Source organism: Molossus molossus, unplaced genomic scaffold (genome assembly GCF_014108415.1).
Source record: "Molossus molossus isolate mMolMol1 unplaced genomic scaffold, mMolMol1.p scaffold_m16_p_2, whole genome shotgun sequence".
Lineage (NCBI taxonomy): Eukaryota > Metazoa > Chordata > Mammalia > Chiroptera > Molossidae > Molossus > Molossus molossus.
The window spans coordinates 138,461,689-138,486,424 of NW_023425355.1; the positions used below are offsets into that span (position 1 = coordinate 138,461,689).

The window sequence follows — 24,736 nt, forward strand, 5'->3', positions numbered from 1 at the left end:
GTTACTGCTCAAACAAGCTGTTTTTATTGTTCTATTATTAGATGTAAGGTGTTCCTAGGTGTCATAAAAAACAGAGACCCCATGGAGCTTCCCATATAATTAAGGAAGTAGAAAACATAGCTACAAAAAAGACATAGGAATACAAGGTGGGATAGATTTGGTATTTAATGAACAGGCAAAAACATCTTGGGAAGGGGTGAAAAACAGTGAAAGAAAAGATCAGGTAATGCTTCATTAGAGAGAAAGGATTTGAAGTGAGCCTTGAAGGACTGCTAGGATTTGGATACATGGAGGGAATAGAGCCTGGCCATCAGGTAGGAGGAAATGAAGTCAGAGAGGGGAGAAGTCAGATGGTACATATGCGAGACAATGAGAAACAGAGTTTAGCTGGAGCAGTGTTTGTTCTGGTGAGTCTTAGGAGAGGAAGATAGAAAGACAGACTGGCAGGTGGAAAAGGACTTGGCCAAAGAAGATGGAAGGATCAGACAGAAATTCATAATCCAGATCCGGAAAGTGAAATCCACATGTATTCTTTTTGTTTGTTTGTTTCTTTGTTTGTTTTTGGTCTTCTGTTTTTTTATCCTCACCCGAGGACATTTTTCCATTTTTTGTTCAGATAGAGTGTAAGGGAGAGAGAGGAAGAGAGAGAGAGAGAGAAACATCAATGTGAAAGGGACCCATTCAGTGGCCGCCACCCGCTCGACCAACCAGGGCCAGGGACAAACTGCAACCGAGGTATGTGCCGTTAGCGGGAACCGAACCCGGGCCTCTCTGGAAAGCAGGCCGACGCTCTAACTGCTGAGCCAAACTGGCCAGGGCAGTCCACATGTATTCTTCAGAAGGTCTCAAAACATATCAATGGGATGCCTAAATTCCCTAAGTCTATGGCTAGGAATTGTATTGGGCTGCCTGGTTTCTTCTCTCTTATTTTTGGGGTATTTTTCAATAGAAGATATTTTAAAGACTAGAAGAGACTGTATACCTGGGAGGCATTGATATTTGCTTATCTGAGGAATTCCTGATACCCTCAATGAGTGAGAGCAGCTAACATGGATCTTGAGAAAGAGATTTGGATCCCAAGACACAGAGCAAACTCTCTTCTGCAGTGTCCAATAGAACTTTCTGCAATGATGGAAATGCTCTGTATCTGCATTGTCCAGAAGAGTCATATATTGCTACTGAGCACTTGACATGTGGTTTGTGTGACTAGAGAACTGAATTTTTAGTTTTATTTAAGTTAAATTTAAATACCTATATGTGGTTAGTGGCTAGCATGTTGGATCACACAGTTCTAGGTGTCAGGACAGGCTGAAAACTACAATATCTCATAAATTCCTGGCAATGAATTCAAAGAATCTGTACTTCAAGAAGTGTAAAACGTTCCTGTTTCTTTACACATTCCAAGTCACAAGGGAAGGAGAACTTTCAGTCTCCCATGGAATCAAACAAGGACCACGTTACAGTAGAGCTGCTACATTTGTCTGTCCTCAGGACTCATTCTGCCAGCTCCATTCTAGCAGAAATAACACTGCACAATAATACTGAATCACATACAACATAACTTGGGCATTATATGCTGTCAACATTAAATCCAGCTTTAAACTTTATACTTACTGGAAAAGAAAACACAAACTCTACTTACCCTTTTCCTGCTGAAGGTCCAATTCAGGTCTTAAATTCCATTTACACAATATTGAGGCACCTAGTACAGAGATGGGCATCTAGTGGGAAAGACCATTATGTAAAAAGTATATCCAACTATCCAGCCATTCACCTATCTATCCAACCATCTGTCCACCATCTGCCCATTCACTCATCCACTCATCCATCCATCTATCCATCCACCCATCCATCTTCCCATCTACCTATTTATCTTTCCATCTATCCACCCATCTATTTATCTTCTGAATCTAGTCACTGACTCACAAAGAATAGCTTTTCTCTCATTTACCCAAATAATGAAAGCTTAATAGAGAGGAACAAACAAGAAGAAGGTGATTGCATAATACATTTTTAAAGTATGCTTTCAGATAAATTCCCCAAAATGGGAAAGAATAATTAGAACGAGAAGAAAAAAGTATGCATTAATTAACCATAATATTAATCGATAAATATTTATTGACCACCCATGTGGTACAAGGAATCATGTGAGGCACTGTGGAAGATATAAGAATAGATAAGAAATCTTTGTCCTCAACATTCTTAAACTACTTGAAAAGCTAAAGCAATGAAAAATATAAAAGGCTAAAAAGAAGACAAATGAGTGAAATATTTAAAAACACCAAGGTGAAAGATGTCACAAGATAATTTATGTCTCAGATAATAAGTCTCATGTTTAGAAGAGGGTTAGGAAATTTGGGCTAGAATTGTCCAATTTGGGGCTTAAGGAGGAGGCTTGAGCCAGATTCCAAACGATAAGCAACATGACATTAAAAAAAACCACAAGATTTTATTTTATTTTAATTTTTTTCTTTATTGATTTTAGAGAGAGAGGAAGGGAGAAGGAGAGAGAGATAGAAACATCGATGAGAGAGAACGTCGATTGGCCGCCTCCTATATGCCCCCCACTGGGGATCGGGCCCACAACCTGGGCATGTGCTCTGACCGGGAATCAAACCGGTGACCTCTTGGTGCATGGGTTGATGCTCAACCACTGAGCCACCTCAGTCGGGCAAAAAACAAAGCAAAACATAAGATTTTAAAACTTGGAGGGATCTTTGAAATAATCTAGCTCAATTCTATTATTTTATAGATAATTCAACTAAGGTCAGAGAGTTAAGTGACTTGGTCTGACTCCTTCTTATAGGTAGTAATGGCAGAAAAAAAGCTTCAAGTGCAGGGCTATCAATGTCCATTCCAAGCCATATATTACACAGGATGGGGAAAGGAGTCTTCTATTTAGGAAATAAGAAATCATTTTGGAGAGTGCGTGAGACACAGCATAAGCAAGAAAGCAGAGTCAGGAACTCAGTGTAACTACCATGTATGAGTACATCAGTGTGTATGTAAAGGGAAGAGAGCATGGAAGGAGAGGGAAGGCAGGGACTAATATGAAGGAACTTGGATGGAAATCTGCAATTGGTTGGCCATGAAAAAGCCAGAATTCTGGTTTCTGGGACTGCCTTGAAGCCTCCCTTTGACATAGTGGCATCTGTATAACTGTTCTAGAAAAAATGTTATTGTTTTCATATTAACAAAGACTCAAGTTCACCTGGAGGACTGCAGAAGGGAGGTTGAGATGAGTGATTATGGCTGTGCCTGCTCACACTTTAGAAGCCCTGATTCAGTCGATTAAAATGGAGGCTAAGAATCTGTATACTTTAAAAGCTCTCCAGTAATTGTGATGTTCATAGAGTTTGGAGGGTCTTCTGGTTCACCCTTTTACCAATCTATCCACTACAGACTACCACTTTAGATAACTCTTTGACAATATTTACTAAGTATATGCCCCTTATGATCTAGCAATTGCACTCCCAGTCATATACCCTAGAGAAACAAATACTTAAGTACCTCAAAAGGCATGAATAAGAATATCCAGAGCAGGTTATCATCAACCCTAAATTGGAAACAACCCAATGCCCGTTAGGATTAGAATGGATAAATAAATTGAGGTATATTCATACAATGGAATACTACATGATAATTTAAAAGAACAAACCACTGCTATGTACACCAAGATGGGTGATTGTCACAAACATAATTATAAGCATAAGAAGTAGGATTCCATTTATAAGAGATTAATGAACTGGAAAAAATAATCTATAATAATAAACTGAGAATAGTGATTGGCTCTTTATAGGGGTGGGTATTACCTGGAAAGGAGCATAAAAGAAACTCCTAGGGTGCTGGAACTGTTCCATATCTCCATCTGGGTGGTGGTTATGTTGTTATATAGACATGTGTAAAAATATATTGAACTGTACATTTGTTCAGCTTACTGTATATAGATTATACCTTATTGAGAAAAAATAGATATTGTACATGGGTGGATATATATATATATATATATATATATCCACCCATGTACAATATGGCAGGATATATATATATATATATCCTGCCAACCTCATGAGGTTGTTATAAAGCTCCAACATCTTTTAAAAAATGAGATCAGTAGATATGTACGGTCTTACATTATTTAAGTAGCTCAGTCCCTATTCTTGTTGAAACTGGTTAGATGCACTACCTGTGATTCAGGTGATACATCAGCCTTTATAAGCCTTAGCAAAACACAAAAAGTTATATGGACTTGGGAAGGATGCACAGTAACTATAAACTCACCGAAAGCATATTAGAGCTGACAAAGTTGCAACCCAGCTTTTGAAAGTGCCTTTTTGCTGATGATGCACTTGGTCTGCTCTGAAACTCCAGAGAAGGGTTCTGTGCAGCTACATCTTTACATCCCATGCTCTCACTTTCCTCTCTGCACCCCCCACCCCGCCTCCACCAAGAAGACAGTAAACACCATCTGTACCACAGCTCTCACACCCGGAAACAAAAATCTCATATTCCCATCAAGAAAATTTCCCTCATCCTGAGGTGCCCTCGGCCATTGGTAATGGGCTCCAGACCTTCTGCCAGCTCCAGAGTTTGCCTGCCCTGAATCAATACTTGAAACTGCCTGTGGTCATTAGTACCCTGTGGGCAAATGTTCATGGTCACAGAAGGCTGGGGGTGAGGAACGGGAATGGAGAGACCCTGTCCAGCCGGTGTGATGTGCAAACCTCATTTCTGGGCTGTTAGTTTTCAATCTTTGAAAATGTGGTGTGTGCTGAGCAGTGTACTTCAGGCAGCTAAGTGTAAACACATGTCTACAAATACTGATAACACTATCTTGTTTGTCCATTACTCAACAAAACCAGATCACCTGGGAACTGTTTGTTCCTCTACAAAATGAGAATCCAGCACCACATGTATTAAAATGTGGGACATTTTCTTTAGCATATACATTTTCAGGGGCTGCTTCTATGCCTTTCCTGGTACACTTTCAAATCTTTATGTATCTTTAACACCATAACGTACAGTTGATTTTAAAATAAAAATTTATGGTCTTTGGTTCACTGTACCATTTTTTTCTTGATTTGACCATCTGGTCTATGATGTGTCTGGAGTGTATTCATTATTGTGTCCAGTTTCTAGACTCAGAAGTGCATACGATGTGTTCAGCAACTTGTATGAACATCCTGCAGGTGTTTCCTGACTGGTTAATTCAAGCAGGCATTCAAATAATGAATATGCATTTTTAAGAATGAATAAATATAAATGCGCAAGAAATGCAGTTCACAAATATTATTTTTTCAGAATAAAACATTGTACTGATTGCCCCCCCAAACCAAAACTCCAAAAGTACTGTATATGGAAGTACATCACCAAAGACATTAAAATTCAAAATCAAACTGGAACGGAGCTTTCTCAAGAAAAAAATCCAATAATGCTTGATTTCACTTAGGAGATTCTTAGAAAAACCAGCACACAAACCGTTGGGTTACAGAGAGCCAAATACAAAGTCAGCTGTGAGAAAAGTTCAAGTAAGGAAAATGAATTTCAAGGAAATGCCACTTCTTTTCTCCTGTTGGTCACTTCTGAAAGAATATTTTGAATTAGAAATGCAGTGGGGCTTTTCTGTTCCCTGAAGATTTTGAATTGCTTCTAAGAGACATTTGCCTGGGATTTAAACTCTGTTAGTTGTGATTTTTTCCTCACGGGTCAACTAATTTTGCAGGAGGGAAAAGTTAGAAAAAGCCATGCCAAACCGATTTGTCTCCAGAAAATGCACCTCCATTTTATGCTGAGATTGTTTTTCTCACTTGCCTCCTTTCCCCCCTGCCATTCATTCACTTTTCTTTCTTAAACCAACAGGTAAAACTCAAGAAGTAATGCCCAGAACTAAAACATGCCTGGAAGGGAATCTGAGCTTGAGTAAAACTTCCACATTTGTCCCAACGTGGTAGCTCATTTACCCAGGCATCCAGCACCCTCAGAAAGAATGTAACTGTCCTCTGGTACTTACCTGTCGGCCGAGAGAGCTGTGAGTGTGAAGACAGACACCCCCACCGAGGTAAGCTGTATAAAGGGGATCAGTTTGCAGCCAATCCTGCCAAACAGCCATCTGTCAGCCAGGTACCGGCTGGCATCCACGGGAGCACACGTTACCAGGAGGAGCAGGTCTCCCAAAGCCAGACTGGAGATGAACAGGTTTGGTACATTTCTCATTGACTTCACGGTACAGAAGATCTTGATCAGGGTGATGTTGCCAATGAGGCCTATCAGAATGATGACCCCATAAATTGCAGGGATGACATAGAGGATCCCTGGGTGGAACCAGTCCTCGTTCATGGGGAGATCCACACTGTGACTGGAGATGTTGCAGGGCACATTCGGAAGCAAGCAATCATTTAGAGCCATCCTCTAGATTCTTTCCCAACTAAAAAGTGCCCTCAGATGCTGTTCCTTAACTTTTGATTTTGCAGTTGCGTGAAGAAGAGGACACAATCTCTGCTAGGCTCTTTATCTTCTTTAATAAAAAGACTCTGAGTATACATAGACCATGGCATTCAAAACTGTCTGTCACTATTTTGATGCTGGTCCTGCTCTGATCTTCACATGGCCAATGCAATATATTTCTAAATTCAGTCCCAAAAGGACTTAGAATTAAACCCACTTTGTATTCCTGTCCGAGTCTCCCTTGCTGCAGTTAACTAAGAACTTTTAGTCTGCTATTTTCACACGGCATTTCCTGTCTTTCCTGATACTTAGACCCTGAAGGTTTAAAGTGGATAGAAAAAAACTGCACTGAGAAAGCCTCAAATCCTATAGGCAGGATGCTTTGCACGTCACTGGCTTCACTAGCAACCGGCAGCAGTGCTGAGCTGAGGCTCTGAAGAGGAACCAGGGCTACTTATAGACAGAGAATGCCAGCCCCCTGCTGGACACTTCAATCACCGCCCAGTCGCCTACTCTCCACCAGCAGACTGGGGTTCCAATGCCCACAGGGCTTTAACAGATACCTTTGGCTTCTCATTTAAGATGCAGCACCTATGGTAGGTATTTAATGTGTTGCTAGCACTCTGCAAAGGCACTAGAAATCTTTCTGATGCTATGCCCAAGAATCCAGATGGAACGCAAATCCTATTTTTCATCTTTTCCAATAAGTTAGAATGACAGGTTAAATAAGATTGCTCTAATGAAGTCTGTCTCTGAGTGAAATGCACACAGATGCACAGGGTGTCTATGTGTGAGTTGTCCTACTCAGCCTTCCTACGGCCTCTTTGAATGGGGATACTACTGAGGAAAAATAGCACAGGACTCATGCTTGAAACCTTCAGTAACTGACCTCTAGGAAAAACCAGAAGCAGAACACACATGCTTTTCCTGTGGGTTTGCCAGGCCATTTTCATTCCCTCTACCAGGATAAATTAAATCAGAAGCCAGATGTATTCTTAACTCTCAAAGGTCTTTTCCAGAAAAATAGGTCTTTTCTCATTAGATCTGAAAATGACATGAATTGTCATTTTGATGCAATTATTTGCAATTTGTTTTGCTGAATGCTTGCCACATTTTATAGCAAATTTCCTCTTACGTCCTGAGTGGGAAATAAACTGTAAATGAGTTATGGATAGAATACTGAGGAATAACGGTGTGGAGAAAAACAACTTAGAGTGGACAGGATTCCAGGAAAGGCTTTATTGAGGAGATACTATTAAATTGGAGCTTAGACCTTTAGCCAACAATTTAAAAATACATTACAAGGGTGTATCCTCAAGACTTATGTGGAACCAGCTCCATCGAAGGAACATCACAGGAAGCCAGTTACTAGTAGGTGTTGTCATTGGAGGTTTGTTTTCTTTCAGAGTCCATAGGAATAAAGAAGCTTGCACTTATCAACATGCCAGGGCCCAGCAAGAAAGCCTCCGACTGTGTTGTCATGGAAATTTTCAGTGGCAGTTTATAATACTGAGATGGTCACCATGCTCCTTCCATAAATCCAAAGGGCCCGTGCTCTTCTCAGCCAGCAGCAGTTTGATGCTGCATACCTGGAGGGGGAAGAGTTTCTCAGTGGAGATCAGCATCACCAATAATGAGTCAATAACCAGGAGCCTAGTTGATTAGTTGCTAGCGGTGTATCTTAATGCAGTATATGAAATCTGTACTTAAATCCTGGCTCCCTCATTTATTACCTTGGCAAGTTACTTGCTGTCTAAAGCTTCAAGCTCCTTATCTGTAAAGTGGGAATAATTTGTGAAGTTAAACAAAATTATCCATGTTAAGACTTCATAATACTTGGCACATAGTAAGTGCTCAATTACTATTAGCTGTTATTGCTATAACTATTATTGTTGTAATTGAGAGAAATTTTTATTTTTCATTTTATTTTTATTGTGATTTTACTTTAGAAAAGCCCAATAAGGTCAGAAGAGCAATTGACCTCAGATCAATAGGCAAAAGGTCCTACTCCTACAGGTGAATCGGGAAGTCCTCCATTTACTGGAAAGACATTTATCAAACATCTACCAGTTTTCAGACACTGTGCAAGAGCTTGAGAAAAATAACATGAAGATACATGTTATTATAAGACTACTTATCATGATTCCAACTACTCAGCTCATAGTCAGAGGACTTGGTTTCAAAAATATGTCCTGTGGGTGTGGCTCAGTGGATTGAGCATTGTCCCATGGACTGAGAGGTCCTGGTTTGATTCCCAGGCAGGGCACATGTCTGGGTTGTGGGCTCGATCTCCAGTAGGGGGTCTCACTTCAATGTTTCTATCTCTCTCTCTCTGTAAAAAATCAATAAAAACATTTAAAAGAATAACACAAGAAGGGTTTTTACGTAGATTCTGCAACCGCTTCTGTTTGTTCTATACTGGATTAATAATTTTGCTTCTCAAAATTGCTGTGGTGGTTTTCTTCTCTGATCAATTACCTTTCTTCCTCTCAATGACAATGATTGCTTTTGGCTTTTATTTTGTCATCATTACTGGAGGGGTAGCCTTGTATGAATCATGACAAAACTTAGAGGAGTTTACCACTCTTAGACTAGAAGAATTAGTGAGGCATTGAACTATCAAGGGTTGTCCTGAGAATTTTGAAACAGAGGTAGCAACAACCAGCACCTGGCTATAATATTATATTAAACAAAATATCTTTGGGCCTTTCAACCTTCTGAATATTATTCAAATAAAAATAAACTCTGGTTTCTTAGAAAAAGTCACAATTTAGACCCCATCCCCTCCCTAGGATTAAGCAACTACCTTTTCTTCAGAAAAGATGACATTTGATCTTAAGGGTTAAGTGTTTGGCAGAACTTTTTGAAGGGAGAAAACAATGCTCCCAGGGCACAGGCATAAAGGAAAGAGCATGGCATTGAGCAGGGGACAGTTACAAATCCAGAAAGGCCATCCAGATTAGAAGACGAGGGGTGGGGGAAAATCAGTGTGAAATGCAGCTAGAGGCAGGTTTGGGTGAGATTGTGATAGATCTTGTTGTTTTTTTTTAAAGAAGTTTGGTCCAGAGGGCATATTTTTGGTTCACAAAGAGGACTTCTGGATGTTGTTTCTTGTTATTTCTTTAGATACCCCTCTATGTAGAGTTAGCTTCACTTCTTAAATCGAACTGGGCCATTAGTGTTTCTACCCATGTAAGTTAGATATTGATAGATATTGATTTGTCAGGGCTGGTGTTAGCCTTATGTGTTCCACAGCCTTAGAGACTTGTTCTAATGGTATTTTAGGAGTGAAGTTATATTGAGGTTCAACACCTAATATTTTCTGGGAGCAAGGATGTTTAAAAAACTAATTAGATAATTTTGATGTCATTTCAACTAATTGGCTGTAATGACTCTTTCCCTTCCTACTATTATGCGTCACCTTCCAGCAGATCATGAAACATATTTAGACATTTACTTAGCTTTTTATTTAATGATGAGTATGAGATGCCTTTGACTTATGAATGACATAGAATAAATATAATACAAAGTCCCTGTCCTCAGGGACTCCAGTTTCCGAATAGAATTGGAGTGTGACTCAGCATCCTTTCTTATGTGTCAGAGCAGGGGTGTCAGTTATTCTATTTCAGTCAAACAAGTCACATTTTCCATTCTTACAGAAAAGTGGATTTTCTGTGGGACTTGAATATGAGGGGGCAGTGACTTGGTAAAATTTGAGAGGATAGGCAGACTTGACAGGACCAAAGAGAGTGGAGATAAAGTCTCTTCCCACCAGCTATGTGCACGGCACTGTGGATTCCAGTAGTTAGTGTTCTTGGTAGAGTGACAGTGAGCATACATAAGCATGATACATTATTATAGAGTGGGTAGAATTTGTAAGTGGAATCAGAGTAAAGACAAAGGGATGCTCTGGGTCTGTTTGAGAGACAGCGTGCCTGGAACAAAGGTTTGAAGGGGAGTAATGAGAAATAAATAAAATTGGATCTTCTGGGGAAGACTTTACATTAAGATTTCAGTTGCACTTTAGCCTATATGACACTGACTCTTAAAAAAATCCTCAAGATTGCCTGGGGTGCTTCTTAAAAATACAGATCTAGAGGCCCTATCCCAGACCTACTGAATCAGGATTTCCAGAGATGGAACCCAAGAATGAGTCTTTTTCACAAGATCCCCGGGGGATTCTCTCACTCTTGTATTGTGGGGACCAGTGATGCAGACAGTAAAATATCCAGAGATCATAACAACATGATAGTGCCTGTGCTTTTCCTTCTGGGGAGGGAGAGGGTAAGCAAGGAAGCACATTCAGAAGAATGCTGCTATGAGCCCTTTCTACACAAAGAATGCTCCTTGAGCCAACAGCACGTGCATCACCTGAGAGCTTGCTGGAAATACACAATCTCAGGCCCCATCCCAGACCTCTTAATCATAATCTGCATTTTAACAAGATCCCCAGGGATTCACATGCACATTAAAGTCTGAGAAGTACTGACCTACACATTAGAGTGATCTGGCAGAAAAGATTAAGAAACAAGGGCAAGAACTGGGAACAGACAGGAGACTAAAATCTTAAGTTCAGAATGGAACCAGCAACTGGACCAACATAAAGAGGAGTGAAGAGCCACTGAATTGGGGCTTTTTTATATCCCTGATAATGGCTGGGAATTGTTCCAGGCTGCATGGCATATAAGCTGTTTTTGCTACAATACAGGGGCAAGAATCCCATTACAAATGTAAGCAATATAAGCAATGGAGAAACCCAAGATGGTGAATTCTTATTTTAGGCTCATGATCCAGAGAATAAAGAGCAAGGGCAAGAGGGAGGCCAATCTGGAGGAAAATGCACAATCTAACTTTAGGTGTATTGAGTTCACTATATGAACAAGGGTAAGTACAGAAGTAAATGGAAATGAGAGCTGAAGTCTGAAGGCAGAGAGATAAATAATTAAGAGGAGTGCCTGAGAACCAGAACTCTGAATGCCAAGTAGTTTAAATGTATAGAGAAAGGCTCACCGAGGATCAGGTCATGTTAGCCTCTGAGAAGAAGGTGGTGTGGTGAAAGTCAGTGGGTACTGAGTATGATTTTAGTATTATATTTGTGACAGCACCTTGGAGAAGCTGCCTAAAACATTGCAGCACCCCTTGCTTGAGAAGAATCAGAGATGTCAAATTTTAGTGCTGCAGCAGGAACAAAGGAGACAGATAACTATATCCAGATCCTGTAATGCTGGGATTATTTCAAGTTCCCTTCTCTTTTCTTAACACTCTGTGACTTTTCACGGGGCTTGGAAATTTAGGAAAGAGATGCAGGGAGTCTGCTGAAAGAAAGAGTCAAATTTCATTTTGAGCCTCACCAAGCTGCAGGAGTAAATGTAGATGCCCAGAAATAGCCTAGAGTAAAAGACAAATTCAGTCAGACCCAAGACTAAGAAAACACCTGGTATGATGGTTTCTAAGTATGCCCACCAGCTCTTGATATTATTTCCTTTAAGAGGTGGACATTAATTTCCCTTCCCTTGGATGTGAGCTGCACTTAGTGACTCGTTCCTAACAAACAGAATGAGACCTCAGTGATAGTGTGTAATTTCCAAGATTATATGACAAAGGACATTGCAGCTTCCTCCATGCACTCTCTCTTAGATCACTTGCTCTGAAGAAAGTCAATCACCTTGTCACGAGGACACTCAAGTGATCCTATGGACAGGTCCACATGGTGAGAAACTGAGGCCTCCTGTCAACAGCTAGTCAGTAAGTCACTTTGGAAGTGGATCCTCTAGCCTCAGACAAGCTTTCAGATGCCTGCAGCTCCAGTTGATGTCTTGACTACAATCTCAAGAGACACTGTGAGCCAGGACCAGCAGTCAAGCCATTCCCACATTCCTGACCCACAGAGACTGTGAGTTAAATATTTTTTGTTTTAGTCTACTGTTTTATGGTAATTTGTTGTACAGCAATAGATAATACCTGGTAAGTAAAGTGACAAAGAGGGGAAGAGGTGAAAAACACCAAAAGACAAATAAAACTAAAAAGATATAACAGAAAAGTGTTATAAACCAGAGTTGAACTTTGAGTGGTCAGATAGGATGTGAGGGAAAGAAAAGTGTGCTCATATCTAGAAAAGTTAATGGAGGCTGAAATAAAATATATGTATTTTTAAGATATTGTGAATGAGCTGAATTTTCTTGCCCAGCCACCATATACCTGGAAATTAAACAATTTATATTCCATTTCCACATTTGCTCAGTGAGCATGGGCAAGTCAAATCAATTCAATGAACATAATTTACCACTGAACTGTTCTGTGCCATGGAGTCTTCATCCATTAAAGTGCAATGGCATTTTCCCCTTGCCAATGCTCCAGGACAACTGGAGGCATTAGTACCACCCAGTGCCACCTAAAGCAATAGAGTCAGAGAGGGATACCTCAGTCATTTCTCTTTCTAGCTCTTTTTTCCTCTCTCCTGGGAGAATCTGATCAGTGTGGGCCTAGACTCCCTGAAACATCCCTATATTCCCACCTCTGATAAAAGATCTAACAAGACAACATGTTGCTAGGATGGGCTCCTTTTTAAACATTTTATTTTGAAATCATAGTACAAAGAGCTCCCATATACCCTTCACCCAGTTTTCTCTATTATTGACATCTATAAAACTAAGAAGTTGGGCCCTGGACAGTTTGGCTCAGCAGTTAGAGCGTCAGCCTGTGGTCCAGAGAGACTGGGGTTCAGTTCCCGCTAAGGGCACGTACCTCAGTTGCAGTTTTTCCCCAGCCCTGGTTGGTCATGCGGGTGGCAGCCACTCGATGTGTCTCTTTCACGTTGATGTTTCTCTCTCTTTCTCTTCCTCTCTCTTCCTCCCACTCCATCTGAACAAAAAAATGGAAGAATGTCCTCGGGCGAGGATAAAACAAACAAACAAACAAACAAACAAAAACCCAAAAAACTAAGAAGTTGGTATGGGTACAACAGTACTATCTAAACTATAGACATTATTCAGATCTCACCAGTCTTTCTACTACTGTCATTATCTGTTCAAGGATCCGGTTCAAGGTACCATACTGCATTTAGTCATCATGCTTCCTTAGTTTTTTTTTTTTTTTTTTTTTTTTATGTGTGACAGTTTCTCAGACTTTACTGTTTTCCGTGATCTTGACACTTTTGAAGTGTCTTAGGTATTTGGTAGAACATTCTTCCATTTGGGTTTATCTAATATCTTTTAATTATGAGACTAGGGATATGGATTTTGGGGAGAAAAACCATAAAGGTGAGGTGCTGAGATGTTCGTCTCACCACATATAAGGGGGAATGTATTACATGCTGTTATAATAAATTGCCATACATTGAGTGGCTTACAACAACAGAAATGTATTCTCTTACAATTCTGAAGGCCAGAAGTCTGAAATGAATCTTACAGGGCTAAAATCAAGGTGCTGGCAGGTCTTGTTCCTTCTGGAAGCTCCAGGGAATATTGTTCCTGGCTTTTTCCAGCTTTTCAAGGCTCCCACCATTCCTTGACTGTCATCACATTGCCTTCTCTTCTTCCAAAGTCAAATCTCTCTCTGCCTCCCTCTCATATGGACTCTTGGAATGCACTGGGCCCACCCAGATAATCCAAGATAATCTCCCCATCTCAACTGGGTCTGCAAAGTCCCTTTTGCCACATAAAGTTTGCCATATAACATAATCACAGGTCCCAGGGATCAGGATTTGGATATCACTGGGGGTCATTATTTAGCCAAATGAAGGCTGCATGGTATCCACATGATTTATCAGTAGTGATGTGACCTTGACCACTTGGTCAATGTGGTGTCTTCCAGGATTCTCCACTGTAGTTATTATTTGGGTGGGGGGCTTCCTTTTTAATGACTAGAAATATGACTAGGCTCACACCTAAAGTAGTGATGTTGACATTATGCAATAACCATTTGACACCACTTATCATAAGTGACACTCCCTGCCAGACCCAGTTTTAGGCCCTGGAAATACAAAAATTAACAAGCAATGGTCCCACCCTCAAGAAGCTAATTGCCTAATTAGGAAAACATTTTCAATTTTTTTTTAAAAAAGAAAGCCAGTTTATAAATATAAACAAGCTTTCCCTTTAAACAATCTGGAAACTACTCAGTAACAACCTTCGATTGTACAAAGTTTCAGGTCACATGAAAATGGAAACTAATTTTCTCAGTTTTTGAAGTACAATTGGATTTTCTGTGACTATTTCCCACTTTTATATACTTTCTTGGATTTTATCCTCAAAGGTGGAGTATTATCTCATGGGTAGACCAATAAAAATGCCATCAGGTTTCTAATGAGAAAGTCTGGCTTTTATTTTGTTTCCAGACAGCTTTGTGGGACAAAAAGGCTGGGATGCACCCCAAGACTCTGGGTACTCATGTAACTAAAGTGAATCTCCACACCTCACATTTCATCCTTTTTCTTCAGCTTGTAAAATAATATAGCACGTTCTTCTCTAAGGAAGGTGCTAAGAAACTGGATTACCAGTGAGTAGATTTTTCTCCAGGCGCCACTATAGTACTTCAGATTCAGAGTGGTTCCATGGGAACTCTCACTCAATAAAAAAAAACTCTTATTTTTACTGCCTGAATGAGGTTTACCTTAAATTAGCTCCAAGTCATGTCTGAAATATAGATTCCATACCAGGTTCTTCAAGTCAAATACTACTGAAATGGAACAACTGAGAAATATACAGGGGATTTATCATTCACATACTGTAGAATTCAAGTTTCCCCTTACCCTGCCACAATATATTAGAGGCAGAATTTTATTTTATTTTATTTTGAGGCAGAATTTTATTCAAATTGCTTATTAGTTATCTGCCTTTGATGAAATCACTTTTAAACTTTCTATGCTTACATTTTTGTTTCTACTATAAAAGAGATTTAAATGACATTAAGGTTTTCATTAATGACATTGAGATTCAAGTGCGATAACAAATAAGAAGACATATTAAAAGGTATGAAGTCCTGCCCAGCCGTGTGGCTCACTGGTTGAATGTCAACCCACGTACCAAGAGGTCATTAGTTCAATTCCCGGTCAGGACACATGCTCAGGTTGTGGGCCCGATCCCCGGTGGGGGGCATGCAGGAGGCCAACCAATGTTTTCTCTCATCAATGTTTCTATCTCTCTTTCCCTCTCCCTTCCCCTCTCTCTAAAATCCATAAAGAAAAAAATACTTCTTCTTTTTTTTTTTTTAAAAAAGGTATGAAGGCCTAAACAATTTTAAGTTACTGTGTAGTAAACTATTGTTAATTTTGGAGGTGTGATAATGCTATTTGTAGTTATGTTTTTAAAAGTCCTTATCCTTTGGAGTAGGGGTCAGCAAACTTTTTCTTAAAGGGCAAAATAGTAAATATTTTAGGCTTTGTGGGCCATAGGGTCTCTGTGGAGGGCAGCCACTAGACAATAGGCAAACAAGGGGGTGTGGCTGCATTACAATAAACTTTATTTATAAAACAGAAGGTTGGTTCAAAGGACAGAGTTTGCCAACCTCTGTTTCAGAGAAACTTACCGAAGTCCTTATGGATGAAATGATGATAGCCAATATTTGCTTCGAAATCACTTGGAAAGTAGAGAAGTAGGTAGGAACAAAATGAAACAGGCTTGGTCCTGAGTTGATAAAAGTTGAAAATAGGTGAAGGGTATGTAGGGGTTCATGTTATGCATCTGTCTATTTTGTATGTTTCAAATCCTCCACTATTAAAGCTTGTCAAAATGTAATTTAATATTAACAGGATTAATAATGCCAAGCAAGATACACATTTACTTTCGAGGCCTTGGCTGACTAGCATAAAGTGGAGCTTCCCAGAAGGGTGGCATCATCATTCCAGCCATTCCAATATGCGTTTCCTCTACTCCACGTCAATTAGAGGCCATGGAGCCCACACAATTTGGGATGGAACTGATTTCACACTGGCTGTTGGATTGTCACTCTAGGAAAATGTCTCAGATGCAGTGGTGAAATGAACTGACTTGCTTTTTGTAACTACCCTCTCTCTTATTCTTTCTTATTCCTTCCCATGGCTATACTAGTATATTTTAAATTCTGCTTGTGTCCTACAGAAGCCAAAAATGTGAGACCAATTTTTAGCCCCGATTCTTTTTAAGACTAGGTGTGTTAAATGAGGCTCTTTATATGGGTGTCAGAAAAATTAGAAAGGGCTATGCTTATACCCTTATTTTTCTGTATGGATTATATAGGCTCAAATGATTGTTCTAGACCCTTATGAAAAAATTCTAGAAAAGGTCTTCTTATACCTCAATGACAGATAAATGTCCCATATTTCCCTGCCAGAAAGCTACTACCAGCAATCACTTTTATGTTTCCCTTAGCCAGTTTTCCCTTCTGTTCCTTTAAATTGCTAGGTAAGTAGTACAGGATCCATGGGAAGGGGTGAGGACAGATGATATAATAATAGAAAGAGCCAAATATTGGTTCTAGATGTTTTATGTTTTCCCTCATGGGGTCCTTGTAACCACTCTATGATATAGGACCATTTACATCCGTTTTACAGATGAGGAAATTAGGTATAGGGAGAGGAACCAACTGACCTGAATTTACACAGCTAATAGTGTGTTCTGATAACTGGGTGCTTAACCACTAGACCACATGCTTTTAAGGCACAAATGGTAGAACTAGAGAGACAGTCATACCTTGGAGTTCTCCTGGGAGGTGAAATGGACAAGTAGGAAAGAGAAAAAAAGTGTTTTGAAACATGAGTAAGTAGAAGATAAGGATAAATAATTACGGAGCTAAAAAACAAGTGGGAAAAAACCTGGAGAGTCTAGCAGCTGTGGTTTTTGTTTCTTCCTCGGCAATGGTGTCCTGTGTTTTTTGTTTTTCTGCCTTTTTTTTTTTTTTTGGTGTGTGTGTGTGTGTGTGTGTGTGTGTGTGCGTTTGTGTGTGTGTGTGTGTGTGTGTGTATTTTGCCTCTAGGGAAGTAAACAGGATATTCAGTTCCTGTCTCATGTCTACAGTTACATTTCTTTAATATCAAAGTAATTTAAGATGTAGAGTAGAGAGAACACACTGGTTCCCAGTGGTGACAAGAGCTCAACTGCGCTTCCTCTTTCAATAAACAAGATGAAACATCCTCATGAAAACATGAGACAACTTATGCACCATTTTGCTGAGAACACTGCTAGGCTTCAGGGCAATGCTTAACAACAATGAACATGCCCCTGTTTCTAATCTCATAACATAGAAGCAAGTCATAGAACCAGAGCAAGGCTTGATGCATTATATTCCATTTCCCTCTTGCAGTCTATTCCCTGTCCTAATCCCATTTCTGCATTCCTTTGCCAACAGTGAAGATGCCACCTTTCAAAATGAACAGATAAATTCTTCTGTTGGGAATTAGGAAAACCTCGTTGCAGTCATTCAGAAACATCTACTTCTCTTCCTTAATTTGTAAACACTCCTTTTCATGATTATGATTGACAATAATCTTGCTCTTTTGGTTTTGTACCATTGGAATCAATTTCTGAAGCACATTCTCTTTCCTTAATCAAAGGGCTGAAAATGTGAAAACCATTTGCATTTGAGAAAAGATTAGCCAGACTCCCCCCCCCCACCTCCCCAGCTGTGAGACTGACTTAAGGGTGACACCTCATGATGGCTATAGCAAAGAAAGCCTCATTGTCAAAAATCCAGAAAAAAAAAAAAAAAAGGATGGGAAGTTAATAACTCTCAGCAGGCTGTAGGAGACAATGATGTTTATAGACTTCTGAAGCATATTGCTTGAGATTCAGTAACTTCAACTGGTCAGGGGAGCAGACTCAATGAACAATTTTTAAAAATGCTTCAATTAAAAAAATTGTTCAGGTGAAAACAACCAGATCAGAAAAAGAATGAGGAGAGGCTCCTGTCACTAGACAATCCAGAAGCAGCACAAAATGTACTTTGAAGAAAAATGCTTTTTACCTTTTTTTCATAAAAGAGGATATACAGAAAGCAGGGCTAAAGTTTTTCCTTAGACATAACTGCTGCTGAGCCTAACCTGGATCCATTGGCCCCTTAAATTCTCACTCTCAGTTCCAGGTCCTTTCAGAAGTATTAGTATGTGGGAACACGTGTAGGTAGGGAATGGGAGTTTTAACTAGCATTTGCTGAGTATTCACTATGTAGCAGGAACTATTCTAAATGCTATCTTCTTTTTCCATTTTTAACCCTATTAGGTAGGTACTAGTAGTCATCTCATTTTAAAGATAAGGAAACCGAGGTCCAGAGAGATTTTATAATTCACTTAAGATTACACAATTAGTGCTAAATAAAACTCAGATTTCAAACTCAGGCAATTTGGCCCAGAGTCCACTGTAGCTCTTAATACCACTGTAGTTCCATGAGATTTCTAAATAAGAATTCTTGCTATCTATATTCAAATGTTTCTCAGATTTCAATAGAACTCCCCCCTCCAACACACACACACACACATTCTTACCTGAGAAAACTGAGACCCAGAGAGGTTGAGACTGTCACAGTAAACTCATGTTGAGTGGGGGTTGGAAACCAGGTCTCTTATGAGCTTATCTATTTATCTTCTTTTATCTTTCATCCGTGGGGTACTCTTTTAGTAGACATTTCATCAGAGGAACTATGAAAACATGCAGATGTACTTTTCAGGTCTTTCAATACAAAATGTATTGTTCAGCTACAAGGAATATGTTTAGTTGAGAACCTCCCGTTGTTAAGTGCCTTTAAGATCCAACTTAACTTTTGAGCTGAGGCCACACTCTCCCTCTGCAGTTTCCAGCCAAAGACCCAGCATAGTGGGAATACTAGGACCTGGTCATTTTCACCCAGTGGTTTAGGAAGAACATGATTTCTTCCTAGCTTTCACTGCTGGGTGTCCATGTATGCATCCAAATGTGGTGAGGAGCAAAGAGCATGGGTCTGAACCATGTTAAATTGGTAAAAACAGTGCAACTGTCAATACTGAGACATGCAACCTGGGGCAAGATTCACAACCTTTATGTATTTCTAGCTTATCATTTATAAAATAGGAATAATAATCTCTAACTCACAAGATAGTTGTGAGAATTAAATGACACATAGTGATGCTCAATAAATAGAGGTCCCCTTTCCTAAGATCATTGTCAAAGTTTGTGCTTGATATTCACAGTCAGCTCCATTATAGTCTCTTGAACCATATTTGTATAACATTACATAATTTCCATCCTTTATAGGAAGACTTGATTTTTCTCTATGAGAACACTGCCTTTATGTGACCATATAATAAAATATTATATATAATAAAAATTGTATGTCATAATCAATATGCTTATATTTTTGGAAAGAGAAATAAAATTATTTGATAAGGAAGCTGATGTATAAGTTTTACTGGGAGAAGTAAATCTTATTAGTGAGTAGGAGAAACTTTGTTCTAATTCATGATATGATGACAAAATATGTTAGCATTTTGAAAAAGCATGGAATAGTAAAAGGATTATTAATTGGATGGAACCACTGGATAATTTATGACTATGAGTAACTAAATGATTAGGAAAATGTATTTTTCAAACTGCTGTAACATTTATTCACACATCCATGGACTTTTTAAATCTATCTATCTATCTATCTATCTATCTATCTATCTATCTATCTATCTATCAATCTATCATTCACCCATCCTCTACCCATGCATCCATTCATTCACCCATCCATTCCACTGATCCACTTAAGGTAGTAATATTGCAGTACATAGAAACATATATACAAAATGATCTTTACCATGTGGAAACTTTGCATGTAATAGGGGAGGAAAGAAAGTAAGAGGAAATACAAGATACATGCTCCTGAGAGTTTTATAATAAGTCTACAGATTTCCAAAGCATGTGAAATCACATCTGTCAGAAAAGAAATACAAAGTTCTTCAATGGAAGAGACAGAATTACTTTGGATTCTGAAGATTCATGATGAATTGATAGGATACCATAAACAAAAGAGAGCATAGTTTAGGCAATGAAGTTGGAAGAGAGGGCAAGTGTAACTCTGGGAATAGTGAATATTTTAGTTTAGCCAGATGATGGTGATAGAAGATTAAACCTGAAAGGTATGTTGGAGGTGGGTGGATCATGGAAAGTGTGCAATAATTTTCTGGGAAATTTGGTAGTTTCTTGGTAGGCATGTGAAGACCCTGAGATTTTTAAGTAGTAGAATGATACAGTGAAAGTTGCACATGCCAAATATTTCTAATTAATTTCAACTTTCAATTAAGTATTCCATAGCTAAAATATAATAAACCAGAGGTTCCAAAACTTCCTAAGTTTACAACGTTCTGTGTCTCTGTAAATTTTTCATGGGATCACTAGGCCAAAAGTAACACCTAACAATTCCATTTACTAAGTGGTTAAGTCCAAATAACTTATTAAATATTTGTATCCTGACAACTTAGTAGGCATCTGAAAAATATAATGCATATAAGTAAAAACATATATTTAAAATTTTTATTATTTAATAACCACAATTACTTCCCAATGGGATGTGTGCACCTGATGGGCATTGTAAAATTTCTCAAAACTTGGAATCAATTTCTTAAACCACCACACTCATTTCCTGTTCTACATTGATTTTTTTTAAAATCCATGTGACAATGCTCAATTCAATGAGCCACACTGGCTGGGTAAGCCTTTTTACTTGGTATTTGCTTTTTATGACAACAGCTGCTGAATACCCAGTTTCACAAAGACACGTTATCAAAAGTAATGTCACCATATCTAATGCTAAAACTGTGAACTAAAATAAGCTAGTAGTTTGCATTGTGTCCAAAAGATGTTGCATAACCCTGTGTTTCCCTCAAAAATTAAAAATACCCTGCTAATTCCACTTCTAGGTATGTATCTAAAGAAAAGAAAATCAATCTCGAAGAGATATCTACACACCCACGTTCTTTGTGGCATTATTCATAGTAGTTAAGCTACAGAAGCAATCTAAATGTCCTTTAATGGATGAATGGATAAAGAAAATGTGGTATATATGCACAGTAAAATATTATTCAGCCATAAAACATAAGAAAATTTCCCTATTTGCAACGACATGGATGAACCTGGGGGGAATTATGTTAAATTAAATAAACCATACAAAGACAACCTGTATGGTATCATTCATATATAGAATCTTTTTTAAAAAGGCTGCTTTCATAGAAGCAGAGAGCAAATGGTGGTTGTTAGGGGCTGCGGGTAAGGGAAAATAGAGAAGTGTTACTCAAAGGTTATAAACTTTCAGTTATAAGATGACTACGGCATGGTGACTATAGTTAATAAAATGGTATTATATACTTGAAATTTGCAGAGTAGATAGTAAGCATTCTCACCACACACACACAAACATACACAAAAGAGTTAACAAAGTGAAGTGATGGCTTTGTTAATTATCTTGATCTTGGTAATCATTCCACAATGTATGTGTATATCAAATCATATTGTAGACTTTCAATATATACAATATTATTTGTAAAGCATTCCTTAATAAAGTTGGAAATAAACAGATCAATAGATAGATAGATAGATAAATAGAATATCCTGCTGCACCCTTGTGAATTTACTGCAGTGCCCCCGGATATCTCAGGATACATGACTTGGAACACAGTATTAAACCATTACCGTTTGCCAGGTACTGTCCTAAGCATTATATACATATATATACATATGTATATGTATATTTTTTCATTTTATCCTCATAATGGGATAATTACTATTATTTTCCTCATTTTTCAGATGATAAAATTTAGGTCACAGAGCTGGAAAGTGATGAAACTGGCCATAAACCTTATGCAGCACCTCTCTTAATACATATCAAAGGACATTGTGCTGCTATGATTCAACCCATCTTTCCTCACTCCATTCTAAAGAACATAAGAACTGGGACCATATACTACATATCTTTGCATTCCCAGTGTCCAGAGTATACCACTCGATGCTGTTATCAGGATGTGATGTATTTCTTGATAGTATCTGATTGGTTTAATTTCACCAAAAGCAGACCCTGAGACAAAAATTTTAGTGCAAATAATTTGTGAAATAATTCATGAAGTTCTGGCAGGTGAACGGTGAAGTGTGTCCGGGGGGAAGAAGGAGCGAACAAAGGTTGCATTACTAAAGCCACTTTCCACAGTGAGCAACTAGAGCTCAATCACACTGGGAAGCCTGGGAGTCAGTGTAGAATATATGGCTCAGAACTGCCCTACTAGAAGGGTAAGGGAGCTGAGTTATTTACACACCAATTTCCATCTCACATTGGTTGAGGACTGCTGTGGGGAAGGAAAGAGTATTAATTTTTTGACCTGTCTTGTCCATGGGCAGATAGCACTTAAGTGGCCAGAGAATATTCCCAGGTAAAGAAATAAGATTTTGGCATCTAGAAATCAGATCTGTCCACTAAAATAGTAAGGCTCAACTAGATACAGGTGAGGCATAATAGTAATTGCTTCACTGGTAGGGTCTAAGACAACGCTTATAAAAATAATTGGGGGAGGGTAATGCTTCTCTACGAGGGTGAATCACAATATCTGGGAGGCATGTATAGTTTGTAAAACCATACTTATTAGAATATAATTTTATATTTTGAAAATAACAATATTTTTTGTTTTTATTTCTTTGGTTGGTGAATATATAGAGAAGATAGTAATTTTCAGGAGAGTTCAGCATAAGAGTACAGTGTTGGGGCAGATGAGTCTCAGAAGCGACTTGTGGTTTAAGATATTTAAGAAGGGCTAAGCCAGATCCCTCATGGCAAAGTAGTATCTAAGGAGGAAAGCATTTGCTAACATGGGCTTTACATTATGTTTTTCTAGCCAAAGGGAAGCAAGGTGCAGATCTCTCAACTGAAAAAGAAAGCTGAATTACATCTATGTCTTTAGGGCCATGTTGAGAGTTTATCTCAGCAGGGAAAAAAATGACCTTTGGGAATATGCACAAGCATTTAGCAGAAAGACTCAGGTTCTGAATGCCTTCTCAGCAAAATTAAATGGGTTTGCCATGCTCCAGTTCAACTTAGCTATGCCCCATGAAACAGAAGTTTCCTATAAATTGCATTTTAGAAACGATTGAAAATGTCAAGTAATAATTTCTATAAGAGAACTACAAATCAAGGCACTAAAATCGGCTATTCATCATTAATTTCCTTTTCCTAATGGAAACAACTGACTCACACCTTTACTGAATTTCATTTTGGGCAACAATATTTTTTATGCTAATCTGAGAGTTCATTCTTCAAACAAAATATATAGAGATAGTCTTAGTTTAGGTCTTAAACTGTGGTTCAAATACATCTGGTGAATCTATATCTATAAATTTGTTTCTATAAACATCCTTGGCTGAAGGAAGAGATATTTGCTTTATCACATAGGGAAGAGTAAAACATGGTCTTCTGAATATAGGTCCCTGGCCTGGCCCTATATACTCATGTCTGAATTAACTGAAAAGATGGGATAACATGAAAAACTTAGGAATTCATTTTCATGAGAAATTCTGAATCTGCAGGTCCAGGCTGCATTGTACTATAGTTCTGCTGAGGACTGTGAATGAAGGCTGCAGGGAACACTGTCACTTTGGCAACTAGAGGATTCACGGTTCTGGGGCACCTAGGACATCAGCATTCTCCCCAAGGGCCTGCTTGTGGTAATGAACAGCAAGTAGCAGATATTCTTGAGGTGTTCAAGGGGAAGAAGATAAGAAGACTTCTCATGAGCCACCAAAAAGGGATTTTGTAAAACCAGTGAAATCTTGTAGCGATATATCTATTGTATGCTCCACTGAGTGCCTTACCTGGTTAAAGAGGAAAGCCCTGAATTGAGGGGCAGGTAGGGAAGGGAGGATCAAGATCTAGTATCCTAACTGAGCCATTATGTAGCTTTTTGACCTTAGGCAAATTTTGCATGAGTGATTACTTTCTTGGCCCTATTCTTCATCTCATTCTCAATTCATATTATTGGAAGGGCCTCATTGTGAGCAGAGAGTATTTCCCTGCTCTTTGACTTTGGTTATGTCATTTACTTTGATCAATGACATGTGAGTGAAAATAACTGTTTTCATTCCAAGTGTGGGCCTAAAACGGTCTTCTACATAGCTACTTGCTTTCTTGTTCCTCTACCATCACTGTAAGTACAATCTACTCTAGTTGGTCAACTGGTTGAAGCAAGATGAGTCATTTGGAGCAAACCCAAGGACCAGAATGGTGAAACAGAACTTCTCTAGCCACAAAAACCTAGATCAGCCAAACTCAAATCAGCAAATTCCCAGAGATGCATTAGGTAAATACATGCTTATTATAAGCTGCTAAG

The 24,736-nt window shown here is 38.7% G+C and overlaps 1 protein-coding gene and 1 long non-coding RNA gene across 2 annotated transcripts in view; both read right to left on the minus strand.

Annotated features, from left to right (window-relative positions):
* The window catches only part of GRPR (gastrin releasing peptide receptor), a 42,789-nt gene extending 36,058 nt beyond the window's left edge, over positions 1–6,731 (minus strand). Inside the window, exon 1 of the mRNA XM_036270231.1 lies at positions 6,011–6,731. Coding sequence (XP_036126124.1) covers positions 6,011–6,405 — 395 coding nt within the window. The 5' untranslated portion in view covers positions 6,406–6,731. The remainder of the gene's footprint in view (positions 1–6,010) is intronic.
* A 945-nt stretch (positions 6,732–7,676) lies between these two features.
* Positions 7,677–24,736, minus strand: part of LOC118635602 — a 132,288-nt gene continuing 115,228 nt past the window's right edge. The window contains exon 3 of the long non-coding RNA XR_004960539.1: positions 7,677–8,033. This is a non-coding gene — a long non-coding RNA (uncharacterized LOC118635602). The remainder of the gene's footprint in view (positions 8,034–24,736) is intronic.